This window comes from Erinaceus europaeus, chromosome 6, assembly GCF_950295315.1.
Source record: "Erinaceus europaeus chromosome 6, mEriEur2.1, whole genome shotgun sequence".
In the NCBI taxonomy this organism is placed as follows: Eukaryota; Metazoa; Chordata; class Mammalia; order Eulipotyphla; family Erinaceidae; genus Erinaceus; species Erinaceus europaeus.
In genome coordinates, this window is record NC_080167.1 from 1,313,828 (window position 1) to 1,339,264 (window position 25,437).

General features: G+C 55.4%; 2 protein-coding genes across 2 annotated transcripts in view; both read right to left on the reverse strand.

Moving 5' to 3' along the window:
* The window catches only part of LIMK2 (LIM domain kinase 2), a 75,286-nt gene extending 72,434 nt beyond the window's left edge, over positions 1-2,852 (reverse strand). Inside the window, exons 1-2 of the mRNA XM_060192729.1 lie at positions 2,782-2,852; positions 1,430-1,484 (exon numbers count right to left, since the gene is read on the reverse strand). The gene's annotated coding sequence lies outside the window, so the exon portion shown is untranslated. The remainder of the gene's footprint in view (positions 1-1,429; positions 1,485-2,781) is intronic.
* The window catches only part of RNF185 (ring finger protein 185), a 30,376-nt gene extending 9,782 nt beyond the window's left edge, over positions 1-20,594 (reverse strand). The window contains exons 1-5 of the mRNA XM_007529252.3: positions 20,461-20,594; positions 7,802-8,018; positions 4,916-4,934; positions 2,782-2,894; positions 1,430-1,484 (exon numbers count right to left, since the gene is read on the reverse strand). Coding sequence (XP_007529314.1) covers positions 1,430-1,484; positions 2,782-2,894; positions 4,916-4,934; positions 7,802-7,971 — 357 coding nt within the window. The 5' untranslated portion in view covers positions 7,972-8,018; positions 20,461-20,594. The remainder of the gene's footprint in view (positions 1-1,429; positions 1,485-2,781; positions 2,895-4,915; positions 4,935-7,801; positions 8,019-20,460) is intronic.
* Positions 20,595-25,437: the final 4,843 nt, after the last annotated feature.

Below are 25,437 nucleotides of genomic sequence, written 5' to 3' on the forward strand. Positions count from 1 at the left end.
ATCTATCTATCTATCTATCTATCTATCTATCTATCTATCTTTCATTAAAAATCATGGAAGTCGGGGGTCGGGCGGTGGCGCAGTGGGTTAAGCGCACGTGGCGCAAAGCGCAGGGACCGGCGTAAGGATCCTGGTTCGAGCCCCCGGCTCCCCACCTGCAGGGGAGTCGCTTCACAGGCGGTGAAGCAGGTCTGCAGGTGTCTATCTTTCTCTCCCCTTCTCTGTCTTCCCCTCCTCTCTCCATTTCTCTCTGTCCTATCCAACAATGAATTGCCTCAACAAGGGCAATAATAATAACCACAACGAAGCTACAACAAGGGCAACAAAAGGGGGAAAAAAGAAAAAGGCCTCCAGGAGTGGTGGATTCATGGTGCAGGCACCGAGCCCAGCAATAACCCTGGAGGAGAAAAAAAAAAAAAATCATGGAAGTCTATTTGTTCTAAGATTCAGGTCGTGTGGACCAATACACTGCTTTTAAAGACTTATGAGACGGGGAGGTTGGTGAGCACTAGCATCTGGTCGTTCAAATAACCGGACACTTTCCAGGACCTAAAAACTATTTCATACGCATGTGTACGTGTGCAGCTGAGAGGAAAAGAGAGTCCAGAGCACTACTCTGGCGCATGCAATGCCAGGGACCGAAATTCGGGCCCAAGTTTCTAAGTGTAGGTCCTCTCCGCCACAACGCCTGCCAGGTTGCTGAGTGAAACACGCCAAGAGAAACATCGGCGTGTGTTGGAAGCCTCTACGGGATGGGCGTAGGCACCACTAGGGTGCGGATGTGTCCACTGTCGCATCACCAGGGGCTACAGTGCCCAGCCACAGAAAACACTTCACAGAAAGAACAAAGAGGTCAGTAAAGACACGCGCGCACGTAGGCGTCTATAAAGCCTATGAGAGCCGCTGACAGGGGCCGGGGAAATGGCTCAGCAGTGGAGCACGAGCCTTGCAGGACGCCCTGGGCTCAACTCCCAGCGCTTCATGGGAACAAAGACTCTGCTTTGCTCTTTCCCTCACTTGAAAAACAGGCAGCTAGGCAAGGGAGGCAGCTTAGTGGTAAAGCACATGAGTAAAACCCCAGCAGGTTTTGTCTCCAATACCATGTCAGGGAAAAACATTCCCACAACTAGGAAGAAGCTAGATCAGCAACCCAGGAGGTGGTGCAGTGGCTAAAACACTGGACTTGCAAGTGTGGCATCCTGCGTCTGATCTCTGGCCACACATGTGACACTCACCCTCACAGGTTAAACACACAGACCAAATGTTTCCAGCTATCACCTCTGATGATCCCAATGACCAGGAATGATTCTAACCCCTTTCCCTTCTATATTTTACAAAAACATTTTTGTTTTTATAATTGATGCTTCAAATGGAAAACTTCTCAAGTCATGAGCTCATTTCTAGAAATTTCTCTAAAAATGTTCCTTACCCCTCTGTTCTCTGGTTCTGGCCTTTGTCCTTGAGGACGGGGTGGGGTCTTCTCTCTGAAACAGAAGCAGTACAAAAAGTTTGCTACGAAATGCCCGGGGATGGGAGGGGTGGGAGGCAGGTGGCAGCCCCCTCAGTACCCACACGTGTGCTTCAAGCTGCTCCCGGAGTGGAGTGGCGGCTCCCACCAACAGTCCATGCCTCCCGCTCTTTCCTGCTCAGCACGTGAACTGTCAAATCACCAACCCGTCATTCTACCTGCAACTCGTTTTCCCAACTATAAAAAGTCACTGAGGGGCCAGGCATTGTCACATCTGGTTGAGCACACACGTTACTGTGCAAGGACCATAATTCAAGACCCCCACCGCCACCTGCAGGAGGGAAGTTTCACAAGTGAAGCAGTGCCACAGATGCTTTTCTCTCTATCTCTCTTTATCTCCTTCTCCCCTCTCTCTATCCTATCAAAGAAAAAAAGGGGGTAGGCTGGGGAGATAGCAACAAAGGTTCCAGGTACAACCCCAAGTGCCACCACAAGCAAGAACTGAGCAGTGACACTTGCCCTGGGCGTGAATCAGGGCGCACCGACAGAAGAAACAGCTGAGCCCACAGAAGACAGCTTGTCCACTGACAGGGCTACATTCAGAATCTCCCTGCCCTGTCTCAAGACTCTGCCCTCACCTCCCACTGCTCCTGGGAGAGTTCTTACAGACTGGCCCTCAGCCTTCGGCCCTTCCAACTCGCATCCCACAGATACTGGACTGAAGACTGGCTACCGAGTCAGGGCGCCACTGACGCGGGACTGTGACAGAGACCACTGCTGACTTCATAGCTTTACGTGAGCACAACCAGCCACAGAACAGCGTGACTGACGACCACGGCTGACGGCAACTGATGGGGGCAGAAAGATCATTTCAAGGAGGAGGGAATCCGAGGGCTGCTCAGTAAAGGTGGTCAAAGTCAAAGAAAGGAGACAGGTGGAGCAGGCTGGGGAGGGACAGAGGGACATACAGCAGGCACAAAGGCTCATGAATGAGGGCTGGGGGGGGGGGAGCAGCTTTTAGAGAAATGCAGTGTGACACCAGATGCGATCACACATGCGAGTCAGCCCCGCCCAGCCCAACTCCAACTCCCACAACCTCAGCAACTCCAACTCCCACAGCTGCGGCTGCTGTAGTAGCGACCTGAGCGGAGCCCAGGCCTCCCGCATGGCAGCTCTCGTGCTACCTGGCACGCTGCCTGCCTGCCAGCAGAAGCTGGTGGACATTCGTGATCAGGCCAAGCGTGGCCCCTCTGCCCTCCCAGCTGACTGGAAAGGGAAGAGAAGAGGGCGTGAGGAGTGGCCCCGTGCCTCACCTGGGGTCCTGCTGCCCGGTGCTGCCCCTGCCGTAGAGTGGGATGACCTTGTCTCTGCTGATGCCGGCTTTGCAAACTGGACACACCTGTCTGTTGGGTCTGGTTTCTAACCACTGTAGACAGAGAACTGCATTAGTGCTGACGCAGCAGGAAGGCAAAGGTCAGAGGCTCAGACTGTGCACACCAGCAGGGAGCAGCTCCAGGGGCCTGGTGCTCACTAAGTGTTTACTCCGGGAGACACGGAGACTGCCCTTAAATACTAGCAGAGTTAAAGAGGCTTTCATGCCTCTTCTCGCCAGGGGCCCCCAGGAGCATCAGGAAGCCCCGGCAGGCTTGGGCTGGGCCAAGGGCCTGGCAGACACAGCCTGTCACACTGTGCTGGGGCAGAGAAGCCTTCCACCCTACCATCCCCAGGGGTTGACCACATGGCCCGGCAGGCAAGTGTTTCTTTCTATGACTTCTCAATTTTACAGCATTTCCCCAAAAGCTGTGGACCCAGCTGTGAGCATCTGGGTGCAACTGAACATTTTCTGGGGACTTATTATGTGCATGCCATAAACGACAGACTTTATTATCGAACTTTGCTTAGGTACTTTTATGTACTTTGACTTTTATATTTAATTCCATATAAAAACCAGTACAATCTGATTTGGGAAGCTGAGGAGTCAGCACATCAGATAAAGCACTGGACCCTCATGCATGAGGTCCCAAGTCTGATCCCTGGCATCACATACATCTGAATGATGTTCTGGTTTTCTCTTATAACTCTCAAAAACGTAACAAAATAAATGACCTATTTTGGGCTTCCCAAACAGGGCAACATTTATATTTGAACCATTTTAGCTCTATTTAAAAACAAAATGAAAATGACAAGAATCTGTTGCCTGAGTGAAACATTACGTGTTTTTATCAGAACCTAAACCCAGTCAGGCAGGCATGTCACGTAAACGTGGGTCTAGGACTTCAGGGCAGAGGAGAAGGCAGCACTCCGTGGTCCCCTGCTCTCTTTGCTCTTCCTGGGTTGCTAAGAGTGGTCCAGGGAATGAGCCCAGATCTCCTGTGGCACTGCCGAGCACCTCCCTGACCCAGTTTTCACTCTGCATTCTTCAGAGATGTAGACACTAAAGCCTGTTCCACCACTGTGGAGAGCTGCTCTGCCCACGGTGCTCCGTTGCTGCCAGGGACTGACCTCAGAAAGGGCAAGCGTGTGCTCTGCCTCTTGCACCCTTATTCTTCAGAGCTGCAGAAGTGCTGTGCTCTGTCCTCTAGAAACTGACAGCAGACACATCCTACCCAGGCCTTCTGGGATCAGCAACCCTGAACGTGATGGGAGCACCTGTCTCGTTGCTCCCTGCCTCTTTCGTTCAGTTTCCGAGGCTCTACTGGGGGGAACTCTTGCCCTACCTTAGTGTGGGGTCTACTGCCGGTAACTGTGGAGACAGCGTTCGGGGCCGGTCATGGCCACTCACTAATACTACAGCTGCCTGGCTGACCCCGCCTCCCCAAGCAGGCGTCTGGGTCTGGCGAATAATGTGACTTCCTAATGACAAAGCTAGGAGACGGCCCTCACAGAAGTTCTCTGTCGATACCAAGTTTCCTCTTTCAACAGCTTTCAAAACTTGTCAGACAGAGGACAAGAGAGAAGCAAAGTGTCACTAGCATATGTGAAGCCAGGGGGGACTCAGGACCCCATGCTCGAGAATCCAATGCTTTATCCACTGTGTCACCTCCCAGGCTGCTTCTGTCAACATTTTCAAGGCCTTTGAGGGTAGAAAGATTGCTAATGTGATGATAGAAGGCACTTATAGACACAAAATCTCAAAGAGAAAAAAAAATTAAACACACTCTCAAATCAAACCCGATTTCCAAGTAGGGAATGGACATTCAGAGAGGTGACAGTTGGCTAAGGCCACCGAGGCCATCACCCCAGAGTCAAGACCAGCCTGAGAGCCACACAGACCCCTTGTACCATGGGGGGCGGCAGCAAGCAGGTGTACAAAGGGCACAGGGAAAGCCTGCAAAGGAACCCCCAGGCAGGGGGAGACTGCAGCTCCTGACAGCACTCTCCTGAGGCCTGGGGTATCTTGTGCAACCACAGCTGACGAAAGACAAAGTAAAATAAATTGCATCTTACCTGATGCAAACACGGCCAACTGCCGGAGTCCCCAGGGCAATCAGTCATCATGGAGAAGAGGGGAAGAAGAAAAAGCTTTCATTAGCAGAATCGTCGAGGAGTGAGAGAGCAGGAGAAAGGGAAAACGAGATCCAACTGGGAAGCCCTGAGAGTCTGTGGGGACCACTGGCGTCCGGAGTCAGAGATGAGGCAGGACCCCAGGAAATGAAGCCCTGGAGACAGGACAGGACCCCGGCTCCCCTGGGCAGCACACCACTAGTGCGGACACCCAGCACTTAGACTATCCCAGACTCAGCTTCTTGCACCACAGCTTAGCCTCTCAGAGGCCTTTTTTTTTTTTTCCCCTCCAGGGTTATTGCTGGGGCTCGGTGCCTGCACCATGAATCCACTGCTCCTGGAGGCCATTTTTTCCCCCTTTTGTTGCCCTTGTTGTTGTAGCCTTGCTGTGATTATTATTGTTGTTGTTAATAGGACAGAGAGAAATGGAGAGATGAGAAGATAGGGGGAGAGAAAGACAGACACCTGCAGACCTGCTTCATTGCCTGTGAAGCGACTCCCCGGCAGGTGGGGAGCCGGGGGCTCGAACTGGGATCCTTACGTCGGTCCTTGCGTTTTGCACCACATGCGCTTAACCAATTGCGCTACCGCCCAACCCCCCCGAGTCTTTTTTTCTTTTTTTTAATTATCCATTAAAGAGAAAGACATAGCTGATAAAGAGAAGACAGAGCATCACTCTGGGATCAAACTCGGGGCCTCATGTTGGGGAGTCCCATCTTCTGCACTGCACATACTCCCACAGTGCCTACCCACAGTTCAGATGTGAACAGCCCTGGACATGACAGCTGACCTCTGGCTTCCACTTTAACCTTGCAGAGAGGTTCTAGTCAGAGCCAAGCACACCCATCTTCCCTCACAGACTGCAGGGAGAGGTGAGGGAGCAGGACGGTGACAATGACAGAAATTACTGCCTCTTATTAGCAACTACTGTCAACCTGCCCACTTGGTTTTGGTTTTATTTTTAGTTACTTTTTTACCAGAGGACTGCTCAGCTCTGGCTTACGGTAGTGCAGGGATTGACCCTGGGAGCTTGGAGACTCAGGCAGGAAAGTCTCTGAATAACCATTATGCTGTCTCCCCCAACCTGCCCATTTGTCTTCTGCATCTCACTGGCTGGTCCCGCTAACCTCTGAGGGGTGTAACCTTCTCCATTCTACAAATAAAGACACTGAGATTACAGAGAGGCTAGCAGACTAGCCCAGGGACAAGCCGTCCCGATGAAAAGTCAGGTGAGAGGACAACAAGGAGTGCTCAGCTTGGCTGAACATGCACTGAGCACTGAGCACTGAGGTGCTGAGCCTTACGAACAGGACACATGAAGACTCCGCCTAGTTTCACTTCGGGTCTGGCCTCTTTCCACTGGACCCTGGCTCTTGGCTCTCTCATTCCCTTACAGCTCTGTTCTCACGATAACCCAGAGGAGCTCTGATTTCTAGGAGAGGGTTGATGAAAACAGTTTCTGCAGAAGACTTAATGATCAGGTTAAGAACCTCTAGAACAAAAATCTTTGCCCGTTCTACTCCTTCACTGATCTCTTTACACTGACGCCACCCCCTTAAACAGTGCTCAAATGAGGGGAGTCGGGCAGTAGCTCAGCGGGTTAGACACACGTGGCGCAAAGCTCAAGGACCAGTGTCAAGATCCCAGTTTGAGCCCACAGAGGCTCCCCACCTGCAGGGGAGTCCCCTCACAGGTAGTGAAGCAGGTCTGTAGGTGTCTGTCTTTCTCTCCCTCACTCTGTCTTCCCCTCCTCTCTCCATTTCTCTGTCCTACCCAACAGCAACAATGACATCAATAACAACAACAATAATAATAAAAAACCAAGGGCAACAAAAGGGAAAATAAGTAAGACAGTGCTCAGATGACCCTTTCTTCCATCATCCTGCTCCCAAATATTCAACAGTTGAGTGTCCTGCCCAGTCAGCTCTGGACTAGGCCCACAACCCTGATCTCCTAACACTCCCCATCTCGCCCACCAGGAGGCTCATAAGTGTCTCAGAAGAGCCCGTGAAGCATGACTGTCCCTTGCCGTGCCTTATCTGACCCAGTTCACCCTCTAAGGTCTCATCTGAGTGGAGACAATATCTCAACCTTCCCCAGACTCTGAGCGAGGAGCCTTCGGTGGTCACTGGAGGTGAGCAGGACACTGACTGTCGCTTTCCTTGGGCACATATAGAATAGACAGTGTCGGGGCCCAGCTGACAGAGCCTCTACTGACTGTGTGCTTACTGCCCTTCCAAGCCCGCTGGGTACCGAGTCAGCTGATGCTCGCAGACCACACTCATCACCTTGCAAAGCCAGTCTACAGGGAAGTGGCAGAGCCAGGATGGCAGCAAAGCAGCCCAGCTGTGCTTGCTCATAACCACTAGGCCCTCCTGCCCGCTGCTTCAGCCCGGGGGGGGGGGCGGTCAGCACTCACTCTATGGTGCGCATTGCTGGTTAGAGGCAGGGGAGGCAGCTCAGGCTGAAGACAGAATTGCTGGGGCCAGGCGGTGGTGCACCTGGCTGAGTGTACACACTACAGTGCACAAGGACCGGGTTCAAGCCCCTGGTCCCCACCTGTAGGAGGAAAGCTTCACAAGTGGTGAAGCAGGGCTGCAGGAGTCTCCCCCTCCTCTCAATCTCTCTATGTATCTATCCAATAAATAAATGAAAGATAATGAAAATAGAGGGAGGGAACTGCCCAGCACCTGCTCACCAGCAGAAGAGCCTAAGTACCCGGGGCCTGAGTGACCAGGACCAGAGGGCGGGAAGCTTTCTACTGCAAAGGTGTCCTCCAGTCAGAGGCATCTCTGGCAGTGTGTCTGGGGGTGGCAGCAGGGTACTGACCAGAAGAGGTGGCCGCAGAGGCTGATGACGGCGTCCTTGGCTGTGTCCAGGCAGATGTTACACTCGAAGGTGCTGTCCTGCCCTCCACTCTCGCCGGCGCCGTTGCCGCTGGGACCCCCGGCACTGGAGTTCTCGGGGGATGCAGAGGCTGAGGGCCCCTTGCTCGCCATGCTTGACTGTCAGCGACCTGCTCGTGAACAGTGTTCCAGGAGAGACCCTGCGAGGCAGAGAGCCATCATCATCACTCTGCAGCGCCCTGAACGGGCAGCCGTGCCAGCACCCCGTCTGCTCCCAGTTCCCCAAACCAGATCATGCCTGAAGCTCTGAGCAGACATGTCCCGGACTGCATAAGATGGCAGGGAAGGGGCACTGCCGACAGAGCCATAGTCAAATGCTCCCCGTGAACACAGGCCCGTCTCCCAGGATAACCCCCCCCCCCCCGGTGCTAAACACATGCTCAGCTGAGCCCAACACCTGCAGACTGTCCTCTGACCACACAGCCTCTACACTGGCAGGGAGGTCTGTTCAGGCCAGAAGGCTGTAACTGGCACCCTGGGGCTGGGTAGAGCATACACTTTACCAAGCACAGGGAACCAGGTTTAAGCTCCAGCAGTGCTTAGAAGTTACATGAACAGTAGTGTCCTTACCCCACCATATATATGACACTGAAAGGAAAGGAAGTTTGCTGAGAGTCATGCAGGCATAAGAAGTCCTGGGGGAGGGGAGGGCAGGGGGCCCTGTAAGTCTGAAAGGTTAGGCAGTTGAGGACCGAGGGCTGTGCGGCCCAGTCTTCCCCATGCCCTTCTGCCAGGCCAGGTCAGACTATGCTGGCAAGTAACTGCCTCATGTTGCCTAAATCAACCTTTTAGCTTCAAGAAGCCAAAGCGAGGACTCTTCATCACTGCTGTAACAGAAAGCCAGAATGGTCAGAAGTGAAAGCTAAGTAGAAAATGGAACGATGCAGAAACCATTTCTCCTCCAGCTGGCAGCTCCGGCCAGGCCTCCTGACAGCCGTCTGCATTGAAGCACTGTGCCCACACTACTGCCTGCGGGCTCTGGATGAGGCCAAGACCAGCACCGAGATGCTCACAAGTCCCTCCCAGGTGCAGAGACGCAGAAGCCTGACGGGACACCCCGCCGCCTACACACTGAAGCAGGGAAGACCGGCTGACGCCTGAGGGCCAGCTTCCAGCCTGCCGGAGGGTCTCGGGAACCTCCCTGCTGCTCTCTGGGCCACAGTTCTCTCATGTGTAAGCTAAGGCACTGGGCACGACTTCCAAGGAGCCTCAGCTCTGCGACCAGGCTGCCCCATGTCACCTCACCTGCCCCGCACGGTAGGCCGCTCTGCCGTCAGTCTGGGACTCACCGCGAAAGCACGGGAGCCCCGCTTTCAGATTCCAAAATGTGGAGGAAAAAACCGGCAGGTCACAGTCTCCTCAGAGTAAGAAGTTTCCCGCCACGGCGACTGGGAACTCCACTCGAGCACCTCACCACAGCAGCTCAAGACTGCAACAGGCGAGGAGAGCGGCACGCCGGTCCCTTTTCACTCAGTTACATCATTCTACGTGATGTCCCAGAAGGGCAGCAGCCGTGAGCGACGCCCCGCCTTGCTGGCCTGGGCACAGGGCCCTCCCCGACCCGGTGTTCCCTCCTCTCCACGCGCATCTGCCTTTCTGTCCTCAGCGTGGAGCCTGCTCCTGAGGGTCGCGCTACAGCCGCTCCTTGTCCAGTTCAAGTACATGACGTGTTTACGAAAAGAAATCGTCAGCGAAGGACTGATCCCGGAGGTGGCACGGCGGCTAGGCACTGGGCTCTCCAGCATGAGGTGCTGAGTTGGATCCCCAGCAGCACGTGGACCAGAGTGATGTCTGGTACATGTTCCTCCTCTCTCTCCTCCAATCTTTCTCATTCGTAAATAAGTAAAATCTTAGGGACTGCGTGTACAGACCCTTCATGTGAACAGACACCATCCATCAGCATCAATGTCTGGAGGTGGCACAGTGGGCAGGGTGCTGACTTAAAGACCGCGGTGCTGTGTTCAACCCTCAGCATAGCGTGTTCCATCTATATGCACCCCATCTTTTCCAGGAATAAATGAATAAACTTTAGGGGGCTGGGTGGTTAGCGCAGCGGGTTAAGAGCACATGGTGTGAAGCGCAAGGACTGGCGTAACGATCCCAGTTTGAGCCCTCAGCTCCCCACTTGCAGGGGGGTCATGTCACATGTGGTGAAACAAGTCTGCAGGTGCCTTTCTCTCCTCTTCTCTATCTTCCCTTCCTCTCTTAATTTCTCTCTGTGCTATCCAATAAAAAGAAATGTTTAAAAAAATGGCCTCCAGAAGCAGTGATTTGCAGTGCAGGCATCAATTCCCAGTGATAACCCTGGAGGCAAAAATAAATAAACCTTAAAAAAAAAAAAAAAGACAAATCAGGGTTGCAGAAGAAGCCTGCCAGCCTCCTGGCGTGATGCAACTGGAAGGACACACACAGCAACACAGCACTCCCAAAAGAGAGCGCACTCCGTCTCTAATGTAAATCGCTCGTTGAAACAAGAGGGGGGCACAGCTAGGAGACAGAGGGGGGGGGGTTCACGCATGAGGCGTTGAGGTCCCAGGTGGGGTGCCCAGCACCACCACAAGCGGAGATTACGAGTGGACTGGAGGGGCCTGTGGGCTGAGTACACACGCCATAGTGTGCAAGGACCTGGGGTGAAGTCCCTTTACCATGCCTACGGGGGCAAAGCGTCATAAGCAGATGTCTGTCTCCCTATTTCTCCCTTCCCGCTCAACTTCTGACTCTATACAATATAAAATAAATACAATTTTAAAACAGATTAAAGAAAATATTCTTAAAAAAGGAAAAAGTAGTCTGGCAAAAGAAAGAAAAAAGGTAGGAACACCCATGTGCCAGGCAAGTCCAGAAGGATGCAAGTAACAAATCCAGAACCTGGGACTGTCACAGGACAAACAACATACATTCTCCAAAAAAAAGGAAAGAAAGGTGAGGTGGGTACAGACTGAGATGTGCGGCGCGTGCTGAGCAAAGCCGATCAGAGGTGGCACTTGGGGCTCAGCTGAACCCCACACAGCACAGCACAGCACATCACATCACGCCTGAGCATCTGACTGAGTCCGGGCCACCCTGCCTCTTGCCCATTAGCTGGAAAAAGCAAGAGTTTGCTGGAAAGGCTGGAGTTGTGCAAGCAAGACCCCACATACACTCTAGCAGGAGGAGGAGGGAAAAGACATTTGTGACCTGGATGACAGAACCTGGATCTGTCCTGGATAGCACCTGGCACCTGGTTGAATGTGCATGTCATCATGCACCAGGACCTGGGTTCAAGCCCCTGGTCCCACCTGCAGGGGAAAGTTACGTTCTTAGTTATCAAAGAATATTGCCTTTTTTTTCTTTTTTGAACCAGAGCAATGCTCAGCTCTGGCTACTAGTGATGCTGGAATTGACCCTGGGCGCTGGGAGCTGGGAGCTGGGAGGCCTGGAGCTGAACGCTGTTTGCACAACCGCGCTGCTGCTCCCCAGCCCAGGTACTTTCTAAAGTGTGGAACACAACACACTGCTAATAGCGCCTCTACTCACGGGGACTCGGAGCTACTGAGCCCTCTAATTCTCGAAGTCCTGAGGCCTTGGAGTTGCAGATTCAGGCCCCAGCACCAGGTAAGCTGAAGGATGCCCTGACCTGACATATGTTTCTCTGAAGCAGGGAGGTGGGTGACACTGGACCCCATCCCCACCCTGGGTGTGAGGTCCTAAGCTCCACTCCGGGCATCACATATGCTGCACTGACGCCCTGGCTCTCTCCCTCTCTTCAGTCAGTCAGTCATCGGTTCTGTCTTGAACAGCTGGCTCAGCTGTAGCTCCCAGACTTGCATCTCTGTGGTCGCCTGCAGAGTGAGTGGGGTCCCTACAGATGTGTGCGGGGGGGGGGGGGGGTACGAGGAGCATGGTGGCACAGGGGTGGGAGGGGTTGCCCCAGGGAAGGAGAAGACACACACGCCGGGCACTCTGCCCTCTCCACTTCTTGAACAATAAACTTCTATAAGACACAGTCCTGCACGTGGGCATAGGAGCCGGGTGGGTTTCAGGGAGGGCAGTCAGAGGCCAGCTCAAAGCCATGCAGAGCAGCAGCCTGCGTCCCAGCTCTGCTTCCAGGCTCTAAGCCGTCCTGGCCTCAGAGACTGGGGTCACCTTCCAGGCCTCTGCAGTGTCTCCTGAGTCACACGGCCCCATCCCTGGAGCCTCCCTGCCCAAACATACAGGAGCTTCACCACAAGAGGGCAACGAGGCACAGCCAAGCAGCCTTCCTAGGACAACAACATGGCCGCCACGGCCTGGTGCCAGCAGGCCCCACAAAGGAGCTCTGGCTGGTTTACAAGTGGATCAGAACCTGCCCTGCTCCAGAAACCGGGGAGCCCCTACAGGGTTTGTGGGCTCTGACTTGACACAAAGCAACCTGGTGGATCCGGCTGTGTCCCAACTGCTCCTCGCTCCTGATCTGAAGCCATTTTCTAGTTTTCTGAGCAATGGCGCCCAGAAGGGAATCAGGGGGTTCCGTCTACAGCCCCAGTGTGGCCAGAGTAGCGCTCTGCTCCCATTAAACAAAACTGCAAACATTTTTTCACAGAAAGCAACACAGACCTAAAAAAATAAAGAAATCGCATTCACTTCTGACCCTTACTCCACTGTACAAGTGACGCCACCAGGCCAGGAGCTGGAGGACTTGGCCAGGGCCCTCGGCATAGCTGAGGCTTCCCAGACATGCCAGCACTCACCCTCACGGGCCGCCTTGGTCTTCACACTTGAACATCGTGCAATGCTACGATGACTGTTTGCTTTAAGATCTATTTTATGGGGGGGAGACACACACACACCGGAGCACGACTAGCATATGCAATGCCTGGGGGGGAGACACACACACACACACCAGAGCACGACTCTAGCATATGCAATGCCTGGGGGGAGACACACACATACACCAGAGCACGACTCTAGCATATGCAATGCCTGTGGGGGGACACACACACACACACCAGAGCACGACTCTAGCATATGCAATGCCTGTGGGGGGGGGGACACACACACACACCAGAGCACGACTCTAGCATATGCAATGCCTGGCGGGGGGGAGACACACACACACACCGGAGCACGACTCTAGCATATGCAATGCCTGGGCTCAACTTCAGGAGCAGGATCTTCTCTCACTGCAAGAGCTCCCGGGACTCCCGGGCCGCGCTGTAGCTACAGTCAGAGTGAGCTCCCGGGACTCCCAGGCCGCACAGTGGCTGGGCTCTGCACCTTGTGTCTCAAGGCTCAAAGATCCCAGGTTGAATTTGAGGCACCCCATCAGCCAGAGCGGAGTGAAGCGCTGGTCTCTGTGACGTGCTGCTCTTGGCCCAAAGTGTCTTTAGGACTGTCAAAACAGCTCACTGGCGCTGCTTCACCACGTACACAGCCCCGGTCTAAGACCAGCCTCCACCACACTGAAGGGAGCTTGGATGCTATGTTCTCTTTCACTTTGTCATCCTCTGTCTCTATTTAAAAAAATAAATAAATCTGTGGTCCAGGAGGTGGTGCAGTGGATGAAGCATTGGACTCTCAAGCATGAGGTCCCGAGTTCGATCCCTGGCAGCACATGTACCAGGGTGACACATGGTTCATTCTCTCTCCTCCTACCTGTCTCATGAATAAATAAATTAAATAAATGATAAATAAAAAATAATAAAAAAAAATAAACTGAAAAAAAAAGAAATCTTTGGGTGTCAGGAAGTAGTACAGTGGGTTAAGCACACATGGTGCAAAGCACAAGGACTGGCACAAGGATCCCAGTTCGAGCTCCCGGCTCCCCACCTGCAGGGGGGTCGCTTCACAAGCAGTGAAGCAGGTCTCCAGGTGTCTGTCTGTCTTTCTCTCCCCGTCTTCCCCTCCTCTTTCGATTTCTCTCTGTCCTATCCAACAACAACAGCAGCAATGACAACAATAATAATGACAAAAAATGATAAGGGTAACAAGGGCAGCAAAATGGGGAAAGTGGCCTCCAGGAGCAGTGGGTTTGTAGTGCAGGCACTGAGCCCCAGCAATAACCCTGGAGGCAAAGAGAGGGGGGGGGCTCTTTAAAATGCGCCACTTTGCACTCCAGGTGAGCCTCTGGCAGTTTTGGTAACCTAGCTCTCAAACAAGGGAAGGTCACCAAAGGCACAGTGTGTGGGAGGGCCACAAGCTGGAGCTCCAACTTCAGGAACTAGAGGTCAGATGGAAAGGGGTGCAGGAGAGGAGGAAGTCTGCCGGCCTCAGCCCATGGGGACAGAGCTAACTGGCTCAGAACACGTTCAGACCTGGCTGAGACCTGAGATGTGCAGGGTGGCCTATGTGTTGGTGGGCCCACGATTTGTAAAATGTAACAAGCCCTTAAGAATCAAAGCCAGGCAGCTGAAGCTGACTACCTCCACATCCCACTCTCAATGCCGTCCGTCCGTCCATCCGCTGCTGCCCGGCCCACCTCACAGGAGGCCAGCAAGGAGCAGGCAAGCGTGGCACCTTCCACAGGAAGCTCCGGGGCGCCCGGCCTCAGGAAGCCACCTCCTGGCAGCACTCTTGCTCAGTCCTCGGGTTCACCGTCTGCCTTCTCCTGCCCCTTGAGTTCCCAGCACGTGTGGCCAGGCTTACGGACTCTCCTAGAAATGCGAATCCTAGTTACGAAGCTCACACATCGGGGACATGGGAAACTGGCCCGATCCGAGGGGGAAGCCACGGAGAGCTTGCTCCCATGGGTGGCGATTGCTCAGAGCGCTCTCCCCCACCGGAGCTGAGAAGGTGAGCCTGTCTGTGCTGCTGCTGGGGCCCTGCATTCCAGGCCCGCTACATCACACTCCCAGAAGGGTGGAGTGCGGAGAGAACTGAGCAAGCCTCGCGGAACTCGGAATGCACAGAGCTCAGGCGTGACGCCTTTGCATCGCGACGGCATTTAGTTCAGGGCAGTTCAGCTCAAACCCACAGAGGCCTCTTTTCCTTGGGCTGCGCTGGTCCCTTCCTCTGGACCGCTAACCTCACTCTGACCTTCACAGGTTCACTGTGCTCACCAGCCAGGCACTCAGGGCATAAAGAAACAGACAGTTTCAGGGGACCACAAGTGACTAGACCAAGGGAGTTCACTGTGCTGGGCCCTGACACAGTGCGTACAGAGTACGTAAGAGCAAGGGGACGCGGGCACGGCGTGGATGCACCAGCACGGCGAAGAGAAACCCCATGGTTCTGGGTTCAAATCTCAGCTCCTCCACTGACTGTGACTCACTCGTGTTTGTCTCCCGAGCCTATGGTGTACACGTCTGAAAGCGGCGCCACGACCTTCCTCAGAGAACAAGAGCGAAGGCAGTAGGGACCGGCTCAGCTCCCGCGGCTGAGTGTCCAGAATTATCTATCTCCCTCCCTGTCAAGGCCTCAGAGGCACAGCTTCCTTCTAAGCTCCACAACCAGGCTCTGGGCGGGACCGGAAAACCTGCTCAAGGGAGGAGTCACCACCACTCATTCCCTTTCTGAGTGGACACCAGTCCTTGAAGGCAGACCAGGTGAGACACCAGAACTGTGTGAGGAAACCCAGAGTGGAACCTGCCCAATTTGACCAAGGAAAAGCCACAAGTCTAAAGCAGGAGGTAGTTGTTCATGCTCCAAGGGCAGAGGAGGCTAAAAGCGCACTGGTGGAAGCCGTGGAACAGCTCAATCCCCAGCACTGCGTGTGCCAGAGTGGCGCTGTGATGCTCTGGCTCCTCTCTCTCTCTCCCTTATGTAACACGTTCTCTTACACAGGTAATAAACAGATCTTTTAAAAAGAAGCCACGTGGGTGGCTGTAGTACTTGTTAATGCCAGAGGAGATCCAGGCCAGGGCCTCTGACTCCCGGTCAGGAGTTGGTGTTTGGGAGTCAGGCGGCAGCACAGCGGGTTAACCGCACGGACCGGCGTTAGGATCCCAGTTCGAGCCCCGGCTCCCCACCTGCAGGGGAGTCGCTTCACAGGTGGTGAAGCAGGTCTGCAGGTGTCTGTCTTTCTTTCCCCCTCTCTGTCTTCCCCTCCTCTCTCCATTTCTCTCTGTCCTATCTAACAATGACAACATCAACAGCAATAATAACTCCAACAACAATAAAAACAAGAGCAACAAAAAGGAAATAAATAAATTTAAAAAAAAAAAAAAAAGAGTTGGTGTTCAGGTGGGAACGTGCTCCCAGGAGCACAAGCAGCGTTCCCTGGTAGTCAGGCGCAGGGCTTTGGGACCAGCCGGATGTGGGCTCGGCTCTCTCTGGGCGGTCAAGAGCACCCGTCCCTTCACGCATCTGGGCCACAGTCATTCCGAGAGTGTTCACTGCAGTTCTGACTACCAGTATTCTGCAGCCAGGTGGTGGCGTGTATGGTTGAGCGCACACATTTCAGAGCATAAGGACGCAAGTTCAAGCTCCCTGTTCCCAACTGCAGGGAGTAAGTTTCCCAAGTGGCAAAGCAGCACCGCAGGTCTTTCTCTTTCTCTCTCCCTATCTCCCCTCCCTTTCTGCTTCTATTCAAAATATATGAATAAAAATGGTTTTTCGTTTTCTTTTTGCCTCCAGGGTTATCGTTGGGGCTCCGTGCCTGCACTATGAATCCACTGATCCTGGAGGCCAATTTTTCCCATTTTTGTTGCCTTTGAAAAATATGGTTTTTTTTTTTTCAACAAATGCTGGGCCAAAGGATATGTAAATGTTGACTACCAAAGCACAATTTAGAATATACTTAGGGGTCCAATTTGCAGACTGTGGTTTTCCTTACATATTGCTAACCTCTGGGAATCAACTTCAAATCTGTCAGACTTGAGTAAGATCTCTTCTTGGAGGATGGGAAGCAAGCAGACAGCACAGCCAGTTATGCAAAGAACTCCCTCGCCCGAGGAACCAAGCACTCTTTCTCGGTGGGCGGCTGGTGCAGTTAAGGGGCCAACAGTTTCAACTTAGGTCCTTTGCCGCCCTCCTGCACCAGGACCCAAAGCCCCACCGCAGCTCTCCAGAGTCCTTTGCTTTGAAGCTATACACCACACCCAGTTCCGGCTTCATGTTGCCTTGGGTCCTGCTTTACTCACGCATTCGCTCAAAGGTCTTTTTTCATTTCTTAGGATTCTCTGTCTCTTGTTTTATGGTGGTGTGGGGGGTTGAACCTGGGACTTTGGAGCCTCAGGCATGAGTCTCTTTGCATACCTCTTTTACGAGTTCTTGTTATCTACAAATAAAATAGTTTTCATAGATTTTTTCCTTTCTCCTGGTTTCAGGCTTTCTTCCTCTTGTCTAATTGTATCTAAGTACAACATCTGGTACTTGTAAACTATTTACATCCCAACAAAAATAATAAACAAATAATAATAAAATAAAAAAACAATATATTTGGAATTTTGCAAATCGTAAAATATGAAGCTATGGTGCTTGATTGGAAACGTGGGGGCAGGGGCAGGGGCAGGCGGTGGTACACCAGGTTAAGTGCACACAGTACGAAGCACAAGGATCTACCCTTCGCTATCTTCCCCTCCTTTCTCAATTTCCCTCTGTCCTCCCTATAAAAAAAAAAATGGAAAAAAAAATCAATGGCCTCCAGGAGCAGGAGACTGGTAGTGCCAGCACTGAGCCCAAGCAATAATCCTGGATGAAAGAAAGAAAGAGAACTAGGGGGCCAGGTGGTGTTGCACCTGGTTGAGCACACACATTATAGTGCCTAAGGACCCAAGTTCAAGACCCCGGCTGCACCTGTAGGGGAGAAGCTTCACAAGTAGTGAAACAAGCTGCAAATGTTTCTCTCCCTGTCTCCCTCTCCCCTCTCAATTTCTGTCTCTAGTCATATATACATACATATAATTATTATTTTAAAAAACATTTTATTATCTATTTACTAATGAGTAAGAAAGGAGGAGAGAGAGAAAGAATCAGACATCACTCTGGTACATGTGCTACTGGGAACTGAGCTTGGAACCTCGTGCTTGAGAGCCCAGTGCCGTATCTACTGAACCATCTCCCAAACCACCAGATAATTACTTTTTAAAGTAAAACTAGAGCTGAGCTAGCAAAATGACCTGCAGAGTACACACAGGTGAAGGTGAAGTGGCAGCTCAAGTCCATAAAGGTCTGGCTTTACAGGTGGGAGGAACGACAGCCTGCAGATGCCGAGAGGCAGACCGTACACGTCCTCTCTGGAGTCCACACGCTACGCAGCACCACTCAGGGAAGAGACTTCGAGGGATTTCTGTCTCTGGAGCAAATCTGGCCTGAACAACCTCAAGGCGCCCTTCTGGCTAAGACACCTGGATCCTGTGATCCAGAGAGTTCACTGGCTTCTCCAGCACAAATAAACTCTCCAGAGACATTCAATTCCTGGAACTGTCTGAGAAAGGCAAGTACAAGTTGCAGCACACACCCCCGGGCGCCTATCAGCAGGGTCACTCCAAAGTTCTAGAAGAGGAAGCACAACCAGGAAGTGACTGGCCTGCTTTCTGGAAGAGGAGCCTGGGATGGTGGAGGCGTCCAGAAAAAGAGGATAGGCTAGGGGCTGGGCGGTGTTCTCACGCACAAGGACCTGAGTTCCAGCCCCTGGTCCCCACCTGCAGGGGGTAAGCTTCAGGAGTGGTGGAGCAGGGCTGCAGGGGTCTCTCTCCTCTCCCTCTCCACCTCCTCTTTTGCTCTCAATTTCTGTTTCTATGCAACAATAAAATTAAAAGTATTTTTTTAAAAAAAGTATAATAAACTGGGGGGCTGGGTGGTAGTGCAGCAGGTTAAGCGCACATGGCGCAAAGCACAAGGACAGGAGTAGGGATCCCGGTTCGAGCCCCCGGCTTCCCACCTGCAGGGGAGTCGGCTCACAGGTGGTGAAGCAGGTCTGCAGGTGTCTGTCTGTCTCTCCCCCCTTCTGTCTTCCCCTCCTCTCTCCATTTCTCTTTGACCTATCCAACAAGAGCTACAACAGTTAACAACCACCACAACAAATGCAACAGAATGGGGAAAACAGCCTCCAGGAGCACTGGATTCGTAGTGCTGGCACCGAGCCCCAATGATAACAAACAAACAAACAAAACTGAGCACACGTTACAGTGCTCAAGGGTTCAAGGCCCTGGCCCCCACCTGCAGGGAGAAGCTTTGTGAGTGGTGAGGCAGGGCTGCAGGTGTCTCTGTCTCTCTTCTCTGGATATCTGGCTGTCTCTACCCAATAAACAAAGACAAAAAGACACAATAAAAACAGGCAGCCTGCAGAATGTATCCCGAGCCTGGCTGTGCCAGGGCGATGCTGCACTTGTCATAGGCAAGCAAACAAACAAACACAAATAAACACCTTTGGAAGGAAGAAGGGGCAGGGCGGCGAAGCGGCGCAGCTGTCAGGTGCTGGGGGGCGGGGGGGGGGGGTGGTGGGGGTGGGGGGCCACACCGTGACCCTCGTCCTCCTCCGCCGCCCCCTTGCCCTCCCGCCATCCCCACGGTGGGCAGGGCTGCCGCTGGGGGCTGTCTGTCTGTCTGTCCATCCGTGCAGGCGAGCAAGGGCTGCCACACGGTCATTTGGCGCTGAAGCCCGAGTCCCAGGCGGGTTTTCTCACCCTCAAACCCCCCCCCCCCCGCCAGATGCCACCAGGCCCCCAGACCCCCCCCAGATCCCTGCCAGGCCCCCAGACCCCCGCCAGGCCCACAGACCCGCCCAGACCCCCGTCAGGCCCACAGACCCCCCAGACCCCCGTCAGGCCCACAGACCCCCCAGACCCCCGCAAGGCCCCCAGACCCTCCCAGACCCCCACCAGGCCCCCAGACCCCCATCAGGCCCACAGACGCCCCCAGACCCCCAGACCCCCCAGACCCCCCCAGACCCGCCAGACCCCCAGACCCCCGCCAGGCCCCCAGACCCCCCCAGACCCCCACAAGGCCCCCCCAGACCCCGCCAGGCCCCCAGACCCCGCCAGGTCCCCCAGACCCCCGCCAGGCCCCCCCAGACCCCGCCAGGCCCCCAGACCCCCGCCAGGCCCCCAGACCCCGCCAGGCCCCCAGAACCCCGCCAGGCCCCCAGACCCCCGCCAGGCCCCCCCAGACCCCGCCAGGCCCCCAGACCCCCGCCAGGCCCCCAGACCCCCGCCAGGCCCCCAGACCCCCGCCAGGCCCCCCCAGACCCCGCCAGGCCCCCCCAGACCCCCGCCAGGCCCCCAGACCCCCGCCAGGCCCCCCCAGACCCCCGCCAGGCCCCCCCAGACCCCGCCAGGCCCCCAGACCCCCGCCAGGCCCCCAGACCCCCGCCAGGCCCCCAGACCCCCGCCAGGCCCCCCCAGACCCCGCCAGGCCCCCAGACCCCCGCCAGGCCCCCAGACCCCCGCCAGGCCCCCAGACCCCCGCCAGGCCCCCAGACCCCGCCAGGCCCCCAGACCCCCGCCAGGCCCCCAGACCCCCGCCAGGCCCCCAGACCCCCGCCAGGCCCCCTCAGACCCCCGCCAGGCCCCCCCAGACCCCCCCAGGCCCCCGCCAGCCTTCCCGGCCGCGCCGCCCCCGCCCCCGCCCCCGCCCCGAGCCAGGCTCCCCCAGCCGCGCTGCCCGCAGGACCGGGACCGGGAGCGGGTGACGGGGCTCGGAGGCTCGGACCCGCCTGTCCCCCGGCCGCCCCTCACCGGCTACCTGCGTCCACTCGGCCGGCGGCCCCGCGCTCGCCCCTCCGCGCGTCCCAGCTGTCGGTGAGTCCGTCTGTCCCGGCCTCGTACCCGCCTACGCGACGCTCGTCAGCCGACTCAGCGCCGCCCCTCGACGACGGGCTTCCGGTCGCAGCCGGAAGTGGTGCGTCGGCTCCCCTGCCCCGCCACAGCCCGCGGCGCCGAGGTTCCGTCCGCGGTTGGGAAGCGGAGGGGCGCAGGGACGACCCCGCCGGAGCTGCTCCGGGGCCGAGGGTGAGGGGACGCCGCGAGGAGACGCCCGAGTGAGGGCGGCCGCCCTGACCCAGCCGGGCGGAGGGTCGTGACAGGTGGAAGCGGAGGAAACGGGGACCCCAAAACACAGGAGTCCCTCCTGACAGGATGACGGGGACCCCAAAACACAGGAGTCCCTCCTGACAGGATGACGGGGGCCCCAAAACACAGGGGTCCCTCCTGACAGGATGAGATGGGGACCCACAAACACAGGGGTCCCTCCTGACAGGATGAGACGGGGACCGGCAAACACAGGGGTCCCTCCTGACAGGATGAGATGGGGACCCACAAACACAGGGGTCCCTCCTGACAGGATGAGACGGGGACCCACAAACACAGGGGTCCCTCCTGACAGGATGAGACGGGGACCCACAAACACAGGGGTCCCTCCTGACAGGATGAGACGGGGACCCCAAAACACAGGGGTCCCTCCTGACAGGATGAGACGCAGACCCCACAAACACAGGGGTCCCTCTTGACAGGATGACGGGGGCCCCAAAACACAGGGGTCCCTCCTGACAGGATGACAGGTACCCCAAAACACAGGGGTCCCTCCTGACAGGATGAGACGGGGACCCCACAAACACAGGGCCCCTCCTGACAGGATGAGATGGGGACCCCACAAACACAGGGGTCCCTCCTGACAGGATGAGACGGGGACCCCAAAACACAGGGGTCCCTCCTGACAGGATGATGGGGACCCACAAACACAGGAGTCCCTCCTGAAAGGATGACGGGGACCCCAAAACACAGGTGTCCATGCTGACAGGATGAGACGGGGACCCCACAAACACAGGGTCCCTCCTGACAGGATGAGACGGGGACCCCAAAACACAGGGGTCCCTCCTGACAGGATGAGACGGGGACCCCAAAACACAGGGATCCCTCCTGACAGGATGACGGGGACCCACAAACACAGGGGGTCCCTCCTGACAGGATGACGGGGACCCCACAAACACAGGGGTCCCTCCTGACAGGATGACGGGGACCCCACAATCACAGGGGTCCCTCCTGAAAGGATGACGGGGACCCCAAAACACAGGTGTCCCTCCTGACAGGATGAGACGGGGACCCCACAAACACAGGGTCCCTCCTGACAGGATGAGACGGGGACCCCAAAACACAGGGGTCCCTCCTGACAGGATGAGGGGACCCGCAAACACAGGAGTCCCTCCTGACAGGATGAGACGGGACCCCACAATACAGGGGTCCCTCCTGACAGGATGACGGGGACCCCACAAACACAGGGGTCCCTCCTGACAGGATGACGGGGACCCCACAATCACAGGGGTCCCTCCTGACAGGATGAGACGGGGACCCACAAACACAGGGATCCCTCCTGACAGGATGAGACGCGGACCCCACAAACACATGGGTCCCTCCTGACAGGATGAGACGCGGACCCCACAAACACAGGGGTCCCTCCTGACAGGATGACGGGGACCCCACAAACACAGGAGTCCCTCCTGACAGGATGACGGGGACCCCACAAACACAGGGGGTCCCTGTGACAGAGGATGAGACGGGGACCCACAAACACAGGGGGTCCCTACTGACAGGATGAGATGGGGATCCCCATAAATTCAGGAGGGTCCTGACTGACATGATGAGATGGGGACCCCCACAAATACAGAAGAGGCCCTACTGACACTGTGTAAGATGGGCCCCCCATAAATACAGGGGGTCCATACTGACAGAGGATGAGACGGGGACCCCCATAAATACAGGAGGGTCCCTACTGACAGGATGAGACGGCGACCCCACAAATACATGGGGTCCCTACTGACAGGATGAGATGGGTACACCACAAACACAGGGGGTCCCTGTGATAGAGGATGAGACAGGGACCCCACAAATACAGGGGGTCCCTACTGACAGAGGATGAGACAGGGACCCCACAAACACAGGGGGTCCCTACTGACAGAGGATGAGACAGGGACCCCACAAACACAGGGGGTCCCTACTGACAGAGGATGAGACAGGGACCCCACAAATACAGGGGTCCCTACTGACAGGATGAGACAGCGACCCCACAAATACATGGGGTCCCTACTGACAGGATGAGATGGGTACACCACAAACACAGGGGTCCATACTGACAGAGAATTAGACAGGGACCCCACAAATACAGGGGTCCCTACTGACAGGATGAGACGGGGACCCCACAAACACAGGGGGTCCCTACTGACAGAGGATGAGACAGGGACCCCACAAACACAGGGGGTCCATACTGACAGAGAATTAGACAGGGGCCGCATAAATACAGGGGGTCCATACTGACAAGAGGATGAGATGGGGACCCCCATAAATTCAGGAGGGTCCTGACTGACAGGATGAAATGGGGACCCCCACAAATACAGAAGAGGCCCTACTGACACTGTGTAAGATGGGGTTCCCCCATAAATACAGGGGAGTCTGTAATGACTGGATGAGACGGGGACCCCCACAAATACAGGAGGGTCCCTACTGACAGTGGATGAAATGGAGACCCCCATAAATACAGAAGAGGCCCTACTGATACTGGTCCCCACCTGAGGGGGAAAGCTTCACGAGTGGTGAAGCAGGTGTATCTATCTCTCTCCCTGTCTACCTGCCCCTCTCAATTTCTATCTCTATCCAAAATAAAATTAATTAATTTAAAAAAGTGATTAAAAGCTTGTTGCTATTTTTTAGTATTTGTTAGGTGTTGAGATAATATTTCATAGATGGGCAGCATGACATGTTGTTAGCGTGACTTCTACCTGTCACAACTATGACCAATGAAGACTAGAAAAACTGGCAAGTGCATCTGTGGTCATCATGAGAATTGTTTTGTTTTGTTTTGTTTTGTTTGCCTCCAGGGTTATCACTGGGGCTCGGTGCCTGCACCACAAATCCACTGCTCCTGGAGGCTATGTTTTCCCTTTTGTTGCCTTTGTTTTATTGTTGTTGTTATTGTTGTTGTCATTGATGTCATCGTTGTTGGCTAGGACAGAGAGAAATGGAGAGAGGAGGGGAAGACAGAGAGGGGGAGAGAAAGACAGACACCTGCAGACCTGCTTCACTGCTTGTGAAGCGACTCCCCTGCAGGTGGGGAGCCGGGGGCTCGAACCAGGATCCTCACACCGGTCCTTGTGCTTTGCGCCACGTGCGTGCGCTTAACCCGCTGCGTCCCGCCCGACCCCCTCCCCAGGCATTCTCTAATAATGTCATCTCCACTTTAGGGGCCAGGACTGGGCACGGCTGTGGTGGGAGGCGTGCCAGCAGGCAGAGCACTGGCCTTGCAGGTGGAAGGCCTGGGTTCCATCCCCACGTGTGCCAGAGAGCTGTTCTGGCCTCTCTGCAGGCCTCTCAGAAGTAAATCATTTTTTAAAAGACAAAGAGGCCAGAGGGACACCTCATGAGATAGGGTCGGTGCCTGGCCTAGGTTCAAGCCTCAGCAGCGCATGGGGAAGCCGAGACACTGGGGAGCCCCGGGTGCTGTGTGCCTCTTCTATGAATGAAGAGGTTTCCAGGGAGCCGAGAAGCCACACAGGTGTGAGGCCCTGGCTCTAAGAAAGGAAGAAATGGAGGGAGGGGGGAGGGAAGCGGGAGGGAGGGAGGGGAGCTGCCTTCCTGTTCAGGACTTTCTCAGAGACTCTGGCATGGGCTGCCCACCTGGTGGCAGCAGAACCCAGCCCAGACTGTGGCGAGAGGTGAGGTCCATGCTGGCCGCCAGGGGCTGCTCTGGGCCTCTGTATCGCAGAGTCCTGGGGGTCAGAAGGCCCCAGCTCTCAGCCCAGCCACAAATCCACAACGAAACTATTTGGGAGCTGAGTCCTGGGCAAGGTGCTGGAGAGCAAACAGAGGGCTCCTCCCCACTGTACCGTCTGGCCTCTCCCCTACTGGCCAAGGGAGACTTCTGGGGGGCCAGGGGAGGCCAGCCTCAGGAGGGAGGGAGGGGTGTGAGCTAGGTGTCCGGTCGGGTGAAGTTGGGCCCCAGGGGACACGCTGGGCCGAGCGCCCTGGAGACTGGACCCAAGAGGCCTAGGGCCTGCCCTTGGAACACAGCAGAGAGCAGCCTGGCCCAGCATGGGTTTTGTTCCTGGACGGAGTTTGAAGTGCCCTGGTCCTGGAGCAGGTTTGGGGGCACCCCCCCCTCACTTGCCCCCAGGTCCAGCTGCTAGCTTCCCCCTGCCCCACCTCCACCCGCTGGCACTGCTGTCCGCCAGGCAGCCCCAGCCCCCGGTGGTCATGCCCGGGGCCCAGGACCAGGACCGGTGGTTCTGCGCAGTCAGGACTCCTGGGAGGGTGCTCCTCCAGCAGGCACAGTTGGGCACAGACCTCCAGACCAGCCTCTCCTGACCCGCCCCTCCCCACAGACACCTGCTCCAGGGCCTGACGCCTCCCCTGCCCTGCCCTGCCCTGCCCTGCCCTGCCCCCCATTTCTTTTACAATTCGAATCATTCTGCAAATTAGTGTCAGCCCGCAGAGCTCAGAGCTTGTGCCTGTGCAGTTTCACTGCCCTAGTCGCTTTTCACTCAGAGAGACAGAGAAAGGGAGAGACATCAATGCACCAGAGCTTCCCCCAGCACCACAGCACCCCCCAGCATGGTGCCAGGGTTTGAACCTAGGCCACATGCACGACCTAGTGAGCTATCTCTCTCCCCCTGCATTGCTTGAAACAGTGTTTCACTTATTTATTTACTTTAAATATTTTATTTATTTTATTTTT